Here is a 13264-nt window from a genome sequence, read left to right on the forward strand (position 1 = left end):
ATTGACTTTGTTGTTCAAACAAATAACAAAGAACTGCATTTACTAGATACCTGAAAGAAAAGTGAAATTACCTGGAGAAACTCAGCCAGCCTGGTAGTACCCGTGAAGAAAAAAAAAACAAAATCAACATTTCAGTGCCATATCAATAACCGTTTTTCAGAATCTTGTTCATAGTCATGGCATGAATTGAGGATCCCACGAGCTTAAAAGTGGTCCAATTGAAGAATGAAACAGCTCCAAGTTCCCTGGCTGTCACCTGATGTCTTTGCCAGTAATGAACCAATGAGCAGAGATCCGGAAATTACTCAATTGTTCCCAACTCTTCACGAAAACAATTTTAATTTCGTCCAGTTCTGCTCATGTTCAACGTGATATCTCAGCAAACATGCCGTCTCGAACTCTCTGCTCATTACTCACGGTTGCAGCTCTTCTAACCGGTAGGTCCACAGCTTGTGGAACATTATGCGTCAGCTGTTTGCCGGGGTACACATTGATTTGCGGTGTCCTGGCATCACAGAGGCAGGAACACATTTTCCACAGATGAAAATAATCTGGGTCTAAACGTGTCCCAACTCAGCAAAGATTGGAAGAAATTAGCGACTGTACTTGCAAAATGACAGTGGAAGAGTTAGGCTGGGAATCCACACAGGACTGAAGCGACCTGAAATGACGGGACAAAGGCCGGACTTTTAAACTAACCGACTGTTTCCAGGTGTCCCCTTGGAAGGGAAATGGGAAATCATCTCGTTAAACGCGTGGCCTGTGTTTCTTTTTTAAAAAACCTTTTTATTTCATATGTCAAAATCTTGTTGGTCCCAATGGCTGAGTTGTACGAGTTGGATTCTTTTCCAGCTTCCCTGCCTCTTCTTTCTCTGTTTACTGATCAAGGTGAACGGGCTGCATCTGGGCAATAAGAATCATGAATCAACTTTTAAAATTTACTCTCTTACAGGGCGCTGTTATGCAGATTCTGTCTCACAAAGACCCGCCGCAATCGCAGTGAATGAGGGGGATGATGTCCTGTTATTCTGTAATTACACTGCTAAAAGAACCAGTGATCCTTACCTCTTCTGGTACCGGCAGCATTCCAGCGGCTCCATGGAATATCTCCTAAAGAGAAACCAATATATCAGCACCACAGACAGACTTCCAGGAGACCGTTTTTCCTCGACGTTGGATCATGTGAACCGCACTATCCAGCTGAATATGTTGAATACAGAACTTCCAGACTCTGCAGTGTATTACTGCGCACTGAACCCCACAGAGACTCGGAACTGGGCTGACCCCGGACAAAAACTGTCAGAGAGCAATTGAACATGATAGCATGTCAAGGAAACATTGAGATCAGGGGCGGCTCTGAAGTGGTACCCGCATTCAGACTGATATCGCATACCTCAAGTTCGAACAGAAAACTTTAATGATTAATAATCTACTATTAATATGAACTAATTCCTTTAGTTCAAGATATTGGATATAAATAATTTGTTTTGTGTGTTTTGAGATGTCCCAATCTATTTCACTGTTCCAGTGATGTTGTAGTGCATAAAATGCAGGAAAAAGTTTCGGTTGAACAGAATTCTCCAGCGACATAGGGAATAGCAGAACTCGTTTGAGATACAATAATCTGTCACGTATTTCTAATAATCAAACACTCGTGCAACGAGAACAGCATCAACCACATTGAGGGTTTTTCAGTATTGCCCTGTTATGTCTATATTTGCAACTGCAGAATAGTGAACGATAGGTTCAGTGATCCAGTATCACACAGACGTGGTTCACATATGAATAAGAAAGGGGTTTGTAAATTATATCTTAACAATAATAACCAATCAAAAACATATTGTGATGACTGACTCTGGACTCTGAGCCGTCCAGTCACGTGAAGCTTCTGCGGTCAGTCTGGATGGAACTGAGCATTTTTCATCCTTCATGTAAGGTTTCCTTCTTTGCCAGCGGGTCACTTCTAGAAATTTATGTTCTATAAAGACCGATGGGTTCCTTTTCATCCTCTGGCAACAATTGAGAATTACATGAACCCATTTTGAAACTGAGTCATGAAAGAGACATTCCTGATTCTGGAATAAGGACGCTCGTGGGACTTGGCACCATTCTAGAGTTAATACATTCTGCGCAGTCAGAGTAACTCTTCCGTTATAGAAGAGGTGAAACCTGTTCATCAAAAAAAATGAGCAGTCATGCAAGTTCATGGTAACCAGTTGCATGGATAGTTTATAGGAGCGCTCAGTCTTTGTCACAGTACGCCAGTGTGCAGTGATGGAAAACATTGTCTGACAACTCAGTAACACCAACAGCAAGAATGTCGTAACTTCTTGTTGATTGAGTCAAGACATTGAAGCGTCAGCTAGAATCAGTAATAGAAGAATGCAGCTCAGAAACAGGCCCACGGGTCCTTCATGTCTGTATGATAGAATGATGAAAATGTTTCTTGTAACTGAACCTTGGCTGAAATGCACTGCAGGCATAATGTCCAGTTTGTGCATTAAACTTTCTTCGTAGAAGTTATTTGGAATGCTGAGCAGCTATGACGATCATCAGAAAGCAATTACACAGAAAATGCAAGTCCATACAGTGAATGACTCCTGTAGTAAAAGCAGAATATATTATCAAAAGGTTTACAAGGATGTGCGAGGGTTGGACAGTTTGAGCCGTAGTGAGAGGCTGAATAAGCAGGAGCTGTTTCGATTGGACCTTTGGAGGCTTAGGTGTGATGTTAAAGAGGTGTATAAAATCATTAAGGTCACGGACAGGGCCATGGAATAAGATTCGAGAGTGGGGTGCTGGAAAAGCGCAGCAGGACAGGCATCATCCGAGGAGCAGGAGCATTGGCGTTTCGGGCACAAGCCCTTAATCAAGAATTAGATTGTCTCATTCCTCATAAAGGGCGAGTACCAATAATGTCTATTCTCCCACTCCTAGGACGCTGCATGACTTCTGTGCTTTTCCAGCACCCCACTCTTGAGTCTGATCCAGCATCTGCTGATCTCACTTTCTCCTCATTGGACAAGATCACTTCCCCCGGGTGAGGGAGTCCAAAGGTGAGGGTTATAAATTTAAGACGAGAGGGAAAAGAATTAAAAGGGACCAAAGCGGCAACTTTTTCATGCAAAGGGCTGCATGTTTATGGAGTGAGCTCTGCGAGGAGGTGGTGGAGGCTGAAACACTTGCAAAATTTAAAAGAAACCTTGATGAATCTGAAGTGTTTAGAGGGATATGGGCAATATGCTTTTAAATGGAAATCAATTTGTTTGGGGTATCTGGTCGTCGTGGACGAATTGGCTCTCTTTCTTTTCTTTATATCTCTGAGACTCTCTGAAAATAATTTGTCCAATTTCTCTGAACGTGGTGAAAAAATTATAACAGGCTGCCACCAGAGGGCAGTAGTAGCATGAAATATAAACATTTACTTATAAAATCAGTGGCAGCGACTCTGGAGGGAACTTGAGAGTGCACTTTTCATGACAATAAACCGAGAGCAGAATTTCATCAATAATCATTAGAGCACAATAGACAATAAGATGTAAAAGCAGAAAGTGGCCATTCAGTCAACCGGGAGACTACATTTCAATGAGAATATGGATGACTTGAAGATATTAAAACCCAATTTTCTGCTTTACTTCCATAACCCTTCACTCTCTTATGGATTAGACGTCTGTCTAAATCGGCAAAATGTTAGAGGAATGTTTCGTTTATCCGTTCACAACACTAGCTATTCAGAATTCGTGTATAATTATAGTAAGGAGCCGACAATGATATTTCTAGATTTGTCTTCATTGCAAGTGGGTGTAAGTAACACGCCAAGGATTGCATTGCATTTGCACAAGACATTGTTGAGAGCACACCAATGAGAGTTTCACAGTCATTTCCAGGTGCTAAGCTTTAACTCCATATTATGAGAATATGGGATCAAATACCTCCAGATAGAATGAAGGGTCCAGGACATCTAACACTTAATCTGAGCAACTGGATTGCGATAGCAGTGACGCTACCAAGATGCTACGGACTGCCAATCTGGTAAATGTGCCCCCAATTCTATAAGGAAGAGAAACTCAGGATTTTGACTTTGTTACTGTAAAAGAATGATGATTAGGTTCGAACTTGGCGTAGTGTGGGTGCTTTGGCGAAGACGTTGTAGTTTCTGGTTCTCCAATAGTTTTGCTGCCTTTGCGGTGATTGTGGAGTTTGTGTGTTCAGAAGGTAATGCGGAAGAAGAAATTGAACAAATTTATTGACATAGTAAAACTGCAAACATCGAATTAACATGGGAGCTTGCAGTTCTGATAAATAATGAATACATTTCTATGACCTCAGTTGCTTGTAAAATAAGTGTGATGCAAAGACTTTTTATGATTGCTTCACCTCAAGATCACTGAGCCCACTTTCCTCTTCTGATCGAATTTATCAAACAACAAAGTCTACTCCTCCCATTTTTATTAATCGGATAGTAACATGCATACATTTCATTATTTTGTTCAGACCCATAATGAGCAAGTTACTGTGTGTATCGGCTGCATGGATTTGTCATAATCAGTGAAATGCTGTTTTGAATGGGCCTCTGGATCTGAGATGAGAAGAACATCATTGATTTCGCTTGTCTCTGTCTCCATCTCCAATATTCAACGCATTAAGTTTACTACTGAAGGGTCACTAACTTGTTAAACAAGTCGTTTAACTGTTTTGTTTGTTTCTTGCAGTGTACCTCCACTTTCTAATGCTTTTTGTTAAAAGAAAATAGCAATCCTCTTTCATGCATCTTAACCTCTCTACCTGTGATTTTCGATTGTTTTCTTCAACCTACTGAGTTAACCATGACTGGTTTAACATCTTAATAGAATCATTCTTCCTCACTGGGATAGCTTTGTTGTTAGTCATGAACCATTTTTTTTTTCCGTGTCTGCCAATGTTATTGACCTCATTATCCAATCTACTCCTATTTTTTCCGAAGGACAATATTCAACTTTGAACAGTTACTAATGAGTTAATGAGTGTGGCACTTGAACAGTACAGGCGGTCAGGCAGTATCCGTGAAGCAGGAGAATGGACGCTTCAGGCATAATACCTTCATCGTTCGCCGGCTCCCCCGATGCTGCCTGACCGACTGTGCGTTTCCAGCAACACACTCTTCGACTTTGACCTCCATTCAGTCAACCTTGTCCTCACCTTGCAGTCCTCACCTTGTCACAGTTAATTATGAACCAAGTTTCTTCACCCCAAACTGAGGGCCAATTTCAGGAATATCATAGTCACTCTTCGCTTGTGTATGAACTATATATTCAGTGAACCCACTCCTGCCTCACAGGTTTGAAATTCATCAGGGAATGTAGGTGGCGACAAAGAGGAGATGACCTGCTGGTTTTATTGCTGGTCTGTTAATCCAGAGAACCAGATGAATTTCTGGATACACTGGTACTAATCCTGCTCGGGTAGATGGTGGAATTTCAATTTGATAAAAAATAAAACTGAAATTAAGAATCTCATGATAATTATGAATCTATTGTCGATTATCTGAAAAACCCACTTGGTTCACTGATGTCTTTAATGAAAAGAAACTGCCATAATTTCCTGGTCTGTCTGACACGTGTCTCAAGACTCACAGAAATGTAGTTCACCCTTAACTACCCTCTGTTCGGGATGGTCAATAAACGCTTCCTTACCCGCGACGTCCTCATGCAGTAAATAGGTAAAGAAAATAAAGTGTTGTTCTTTGCTCCTGTATTAACAGCCGAAAATGTGTTGATCCTGAGACTGGTTTTCTGAGGAATCCCCAAACCCGTTGATACTCTTCATCCTTCATTCTCACTCTAATATCCATTCTATGGCAGGATTAACGAGAGGGAGCAGAATTACACGGAAGGATAGGATCAGACCGAGACGAGGCCTGGTGGATTCGCCTTTTTCGCTGGTGGGGTCCTTGTATGATCTCAGACGAACTTTATCAGCGTCCAACTGGTGATTGTTGCCGCAATGTGAACGCAACAACAATGCTTTCCTTGCACATTTTCGAATCCTACCAGCTACCTTTCACATCAGCATTTTTTTTTGGTGAACTGTTGAAATAGTATAAGAAAAGCCATCTAGTTTGGCACGTGATGAACACTGAGTTTTCAAAATGCATTAGAGGCAGGTGAGGATGAAACATGCAATCACACTCTAATCATTTGAGATTGCAAGATTTGCACTATCTGTTGTGCTAGAGAGCACGCCGCACATTATTATGCATGCGACCAGTTGTGCCCTTTGTGAACAGGGATATGAGCCGGCATGATAACATTTACAAGCTGTGTAATCAGCAAAGTTAATCGTTATTGCTGTTCTATTTCAATGGCTCAGATGTAAAAAAAAGAACGGTGTGATTTACAGAAAAAAATTGACCAGAGGAATCGGGGCCACACTCTTGTCGCCACACAAAAAGACAGCTTTGACAGCTTCACATTGAAGAAGATATTTGTAACGACCAGTGCAGGGACCATTCGGACCTTCATCTCCTGTGGGTTTGTTTTCTCTCTCTCGTGAACAATCTCACTATCTATCTCTCTCATACACAAGCTCATTTTCTTTCTCTCACATAGGCATTCTTATTATCTCTCTCTTTCTTGTATGCACGATCAAGATTCGCTTTTGTCTCTAAACGGATCACGGGATATGGGAAGAGGGTTGCATGAGCGCATTGATCTCCATGATTAGTCAGGGTCACATTGAATAGTGGAACAGACTCGAGGTGTCGAATGACCTGATCCTGCAACTATTTTCTATATGCGTATATTTCTACTGGTTTAAATTAATACCGAATAAGTTACTTTCCACCACATATTATGCAGGGCCGGCACCTTTATCCTATTGATAGATGCATACGCATTTGAGTACATTTTGGAAGGCTTTTTTTTTCGATGCAAAAGTGAGGACTGCAGATGCTGGAAACCAGAGTTTAGATCAGAGTGGTGCTGAAAAGCGCAGTAGGCCAGGCTGCATCCTAGGAGCAGGAAAATCGACGTTTCGGGCAAAAGCCCTTCATCAGGAATGAAGGCAGGAATTTTCCAGGATGTAGAAATAAATAGTGGTGGGGAATGGGGCTGGGGAGAAGGTATCAAAGAGTACAGTAGGTGAATGGGTAGGGATGGAGGTGATAGGTCAGAGAGGAGGGTGGAGCAGATAGGTGGGCAGGGAGATTGGCAGGGAGGAGAGGTCATGAGGACAGTGCTGAGCTGGAAGGTTGGAACTGATGGGAGGAGGGGAAATGAGGAAACTGGTGAAGTCCACATTGATGGACTGGGGTTAAGGTGTTCTGAACTTGCAGCATGGTTTGCTACCTGGGATTTCGATGTTATGGCTGGAGGAGGGCCATGAAAGCCATGGTATAATGAGGAGAAATTAGATGCCCTCCTTTGAAAGTACGTTTAAAGTAAAGTGTGTCATATATGGTTGTTATAGATTCCAGGATTTTGATGTTTCAGCAAGAACAGAAAATAGGCGGGGCTGTGTCATTGTTTATCAAGAGTTTCATTACAGCAGCTGAGCGAACTTTTGAGGACTCACCACTTAAGGTAGTTTGGACTATGGTGAGAAATAGGAAAGGAGAGGTCAGCCTGTTGGAAGTTTTCTATAGGCTTCCGAAGTTTTGCAGGATGTCGTGGAAAGAATTGCAAAGATGATTCTCGATAGGAGCGAGAGTAACTGGGTAGATGTTATGGAAAACTTTAACTTCCCCAATATTAACGGAGAATACGAACGTACAAGTAGATTAGATGTGTCAGTGTTTGTTCAATGTGTGCAGGAGGGTTTCTGTAGACAGGCGATCGAGTTGCGATGCCATATTCGATTTGGATCTGGAGAATGAACCTGGCCAAGTGTTAGATTTGGAGGTAGATGAGCACTTCAGCGCGAATGACCATACTTCATTTATGTTTAGAATAGCAATTGCCAGAGATAGGTATATACTACAGGGAACGAGCTATACCTGGTGAAAATGCAATTATGATGCGATTAGGCAAGAATTATGATGCATAGACTGGGGAAGGAAATTGCAGGGGATGGACACTCTTGAAATGTGGAGCTTTTTGAACAACAGCTACTGCCGGTCCTTGATGAGTGTATCAGGCATGGAGGTAGTTGTCGAGAGAGGGAGGTTTATTAAAGCAGTTGAAACTGTTGTCAAGAGGAGGAGGAAGGCTTATGTGACGATGAGGCGTGAAGGCTCAGTTAGGGGGCTTAAGAGTTACAAGTTAGATATATAAGATCCAAAGAGAGAGCTAAAAAGAGCCAGGAGGGGACGTGAGAAGTTGTTGGCGGATGCGATCAAGGAACACCCTAAGACCTTCGATATGTATATAAGGAATAAAGTGGCGACAAAGAGGAGATGACCTGCTGGTTTTATTGCTGGTCTGTTAATCCAGAGAACCAGATGAATTTCTGGATACACTGGTACTAATCCTGCTCTGGTCGATGGTGAAATTTCAATTTGATAAAAAAGAAAACTGAAATTAAGAATCTCATGATAATTATGAATCTATTGTCGATTATCTGAAAAACCCACCTGGTTCACTGATGTCTTCAATGAACGGAAACTGCCATAATTTCCTGGTCTGTCTGATACGTGACTCAAGACTCACAGAAATGTGGTTGACCCTTAACTACCCTCTGTTCGGGATGGTCAATAAACGCTTCCTTCCCCGCGACGTCCTCATGCAGTAAATAGGTAAAGAAAATAGAGTGTTGTTGTTTGCTCCTGTATTAACAGTGGAAAATGTGTTGATCCTGAGACTGGTTTTCTGAGGAATCCCCAAACCCGTTGATACTCTTCATCCTTCATTCTCACTCTAATATTCATTCTATGGCAGGATTAACGAGAGGCAGCAGAATTACATGGACGGATAGGATCAGACCGAGACGAGGCCTGGTGGATTCGCCTTTTTCGCTGGTGGGGTCCTTGTATGATCTCAGACGAACTTTATCAGCGTCCAACTGGTGATTGTTGCCGCAATGTGAACGCAACAACAATGCTTTCCTTGAACATTTTCGAATCCTACCAGCTACCTTTCACATCAGCATTTTTTTTTTTGGTGAACTGTTGAAATAGTATAAGAAAAGCCATCTAGTTTGGCACGTGATGAACACTGAGTTTTCAAAATGCATTAGAGGCAGGTGAGGATGAAACATGCAATCACACTCTAATCATTTGAGGTTGCAAGATATGTTGTGCTAGAGAGCACGCCGCACATTATTATGCATCCAGCCAGTTGTGCCCTTTGTGAACAGGGATATGAGCCGGCATGATAACATTTACAAGCTGTAATGGCTCCATTTCAATGGCTCAGATGGCAAAAAAGAACGGTGAGATTTACAGACAAAAATTAACCAGAGGAATCGGGGCATTCCCCACTCTTGTCGCCACACAAAAAGGCAGACTTTGACAGCTTCACATTGAAGAAGATATTTGTAACGACCAGTGCAGGGACCATTCGGATCTTCATCTCCTGTGGGTTTTTTTCTCTCTCTCGTGCACAATCTCACTATCTATCTATCTCATACACAAGCTCACTTTCTTTCTCTCACATAGGCATTCTTATTATCTCTCTCTTTCTTGTATGCACGATCAAGATTCGCTTTTGTCTCTAAAGGGATCACGGGATATGGGAAGAGGGTTGCATGAGCGCATTGATCTCCATGATTAGTCAGGGTCACATTGAATAGTGGAACAGACTCGAGGTGTCGAATGACCTGATCCTGCAACTATTTTCTATATGCGTATATTTCTACTGGTTTAAATTAATACCGATTGAGTTACTTTCCACCACATATTATGCAGGGCCGGCACCTTTATCCTTTTGATAGATGCATACGCACATGAGTACATTTTGGTAGGCTTTTTGTTTCTATGCAAAAGTGAGGACTGCAGATGCTGGAAACCAGAGTTTAGATCAGAGTGGTGCTGAAAAGCGCAGTAGGTCAGGCTGCATTCTAGGAGCAGGAAAATCGACGTTTCGGGCAAAAGCCCTTCATCAGGAATGAAGGCAGGAATTTTCCAGGATGTAGAAATAAATAGTGGTGGGGAATGGGGCTGGGGAGAAGGTATCAAAGAGTACAGTAGGTGAATGGGTAGGCATGGAGGTGATAGGTCAGAGAGGAGGGTGGAGCAGATAGGTGGGCAGGGAGATTGGCAGGGAGGAGAGGTCATGAGGACAGTGCTGAGCTGGAAGGTTGGAACTGATGGGAGGAGGGGAAATGAGGGAAACTGGTAAGTCCACATTGATGGACTGGGGTTAAGGTGTTCTGAACTTGCAGCATGGTTTGCTACCTGGGATTTCGATGTTATGGCTAGAGGAGGGCCATGAAAGCCATGGTATAATGAGGAGAAATTAGATGCCCTCCTTTGAAAGTACCTTTAAAGTATTATGAAAGTGTATGGTTGTTGTAGATTCCAGGATTTTGATGTTTCAGCAAGAACAGAAAATAGGCGGGGCTGTGTCATTGTTTATCAAGAGTTTCATTACAGCAGCTGAGCGAACTTTTGAGGACTCACCACTTAAGGTAGTTTGGACTATGGTGAGAAATAGGAAAGGAGAGGTCACCCTGTTGGGAGTTTTCTATAGGCCTCCGATTTGTTGCAGGATGTCGTGGAAAGAATTGCAAAGATGATTCTCGATAGGAGCGAGAGTAACTGGGTAGATGTTATGGAAAACTTATCTTCCCCAATATTAACGGAGAATACGAACGTACAAGTAGATTAGATGGGTCAGTGTTTGTTCAATATGTGCAGGAGGGTTTCTGTAGACAGGCGATCGAGGTGCGATTCCATATTCGATTTGGATCTGGAGAATGAACCTGGCCAAGTGTTAGATTTGGAGGTAGATGAGCACTTCAGCGCGAATGACCATAATTCATTTATGTTTAGAATAGCAATTGCCAGAGATAGGTATATACTACAGGGAACGAGCTATACCTGGTGAAAATGCAATTATGATGCGATTAGGCAAGATTTATGATGCATAGACTGGGGAAGGAAATTGCAGGGAATGGACACTCTTGAAATGTGGAGCTTTTTGAACAACAGCTACTGTGGGTCCTTGATCTGTGTATCAGGCATGGAGGTAGTTGTCGAGAGAGGGAGGCATGGTTTATTAAAGCAGTTGAAACTGTTGTCAAGAGGAGGAGGAAGGCTTATGTGACGATGAGGCGTGAAGGCTCAGTTAGAGGGCTTAAGAATTACAAGTTAGATATATAAGATCCAAAGAGAGAGCTAAGAAGAGCCAGGAGGGGACGTGAGAAGTTGTTGGCGGATGTGATCAAGGAACACCCTAAGACCTTCGATATGTATATAAGGAATATAAGAATGACTGGAGTAAGATTGGGTCTAATCAAAGAAAGTAGGGAAAGGTTGTGTGTGGAAACTGACTAGATAGGGGAAGCGCTTAATGGATACTTTTCGTCAGTATTCACATTGGAACAGGGCAATGTTAGTGAGAATTCGGAGATATAGGCTACAAATTGGATAAGATGAAGGTTTCAAAGTGTAGGTGTTCGCAATTTTGAAAGATCTGAAAATAGATAAGACCCCAGGGCCGGATGGGATTTATCCTCGGATTCGCTGGGAAGCCAAGGAGGAGATTGATGAGCATTTGGCTTCGATCTTTAAGTTATCATTGTGGACAAGAGTAGTGCCAGAAGACTGGAGGATCGGAAATGTTGTTCCCTTGTTGGAGAAGAGGAGTCGGGACAACCCTGGTAATTATAGAGAAGCACATGTGATAGTTACTTATCACGGGGAGGATCGAGTGTAATAATTCTTTGTTGAGGTGTCCTTTGTACTTAATGAGGAGCCCGAGAGCCTGTTTTAAGTCCTATCTGTTGCTGACACACGTAGTAATCTCTGAACAAATTGATGTCTTTTATTTCCAACGATGTGCTCATGCAATGAAGGTTGGGGACAGGTGAAACATTACGTTAGACAAATAAAACAGAGTATCACGGAAGTTATACAACCTTGAGAAGCACTTATCCATCGAGAAGCTAATGCCATAATCAACAAGAAAAGATAAATGCAGCACAGAAGAAGGCAGTTTAACCATTCAGATCGATGACAGCTCTGCTAAGGACCAATCCACTCAATGCCAAACTCCCACCTCAGGCAGTATTAGACGTTTTCGACAATTGGGACATTAATAAAATATATATAATTTCACAGCACAATTGGAAACCGAGCAGCTTGGCCATCTCTGACTGGGAAAATAGCCATCAAACCGAATTACATTTCCCATCATTTCCCTAATTCGATTTTGTTGTTCAGTAAACTTGGAGGTTCGGGACATACAGCCCTGAAGAAGGGCTTATGCCCGAAACGTCGATTCTCCTGTTCCCTGGATGCTGCCTGACCTGCTGCGCTTTTCCAGCAACACATTTTCAGCTCTGATCACCAGCATCTTCAGACCTCACTTTCTCCACTTACAGTCTATATCCCCCTGCTCAGCGGGTGAAACACTTGTGCCTGCATTTTGATTTCAGCCACCGAGTTCCAGAATATGTGTAGGGTCCAGGATAAAAAAAGTCAAATTCTCACAATACCGGTGAACAGTTCTCAATAACTGTTAATCTATGAACCAGTCACTGATGTCTCAAGCAAGAGAAATACACCCTTTCAACTATTGTATCCACGCCCCTTAAAACCTTGAACAACTCAAAGAAATCTCCGCTTCAGCTCCTCAGCTTCAGAAAACAACGGCACCCTGTCCAATCTTTCTTTTAGTCCATTTTCCAGTCCTGACTAATCCTCATAAATCTCCTTGGTGCCCTCTCAAAGGCCATTCCTTCATTCGACACTGATGTGACACGTACAATAACAACCAGGGCCTGGTGCGGTAATAACAAAGATGCAAATTTAAATGCGTTTTTTTTAAACACAATGAAGAAAAAGTCTCAATCAAGACCCTTTGGATTACAGGCGACTTAGCCGTTTAATAGACTGTCCTAGTCAACAGATATGTTTTCTGGGAAACACAGAGGTGTATTGTTCTGATCGCTGGAGAATACCTTTCGGACTTTGTTGGAACTTTTGATATACTTATAGAGATAGATTATCGTGCTGCATTTGGAGTCACACTTGAATGAAGGCGGCAGAGTCGTGGTTTTGTCACTGGAGTGGCCATCCAGAAGTTAAGACACGAATGCTATCGAGACGTGGGTGAATCCCACCACGGTGAAATTTGAATGATGTTACAAAGTCTGAAAAAAAACGACAGTCTTATGGCAGCCACGT

General features: G+C 42.3%; 1 gene segment (V, D, J or C); it reads left to right on the plus strand.

Moving 5' to 3' along the window:
- The first annotated feature begins 293 nt into the window (after positions 1 to 293).
- On the plus strand, positions 294 to 1358 carry LOC122546974. The segment is given in 2 exon segments: positions 294 to 437; positions 953 to 1358. Coding segments are annotated over 2 exon segments (414 nt in total).
- The last annotated feature ends 11906 nt before the right edge of the window (positions 1359 to 13264 follow it).

Source organism: Chiloscyllium plagiosum, unplaced genomic scaffold (genome assembly GCF_004010195.1).
Source record: "Chiloscyllium plagiosum isolate BGI_BamShark_2017 unplaced genomic scaffold, ASM401019v2 scaf_5358, whole genome shotgun sequence".
NCBI lineage: Eukaryota > Metazoa > Chordata > Chondrichthyes > Orectolobiformes > Hemiscylliidae > Chiloscyllium > Chiloscyllium plagiosum.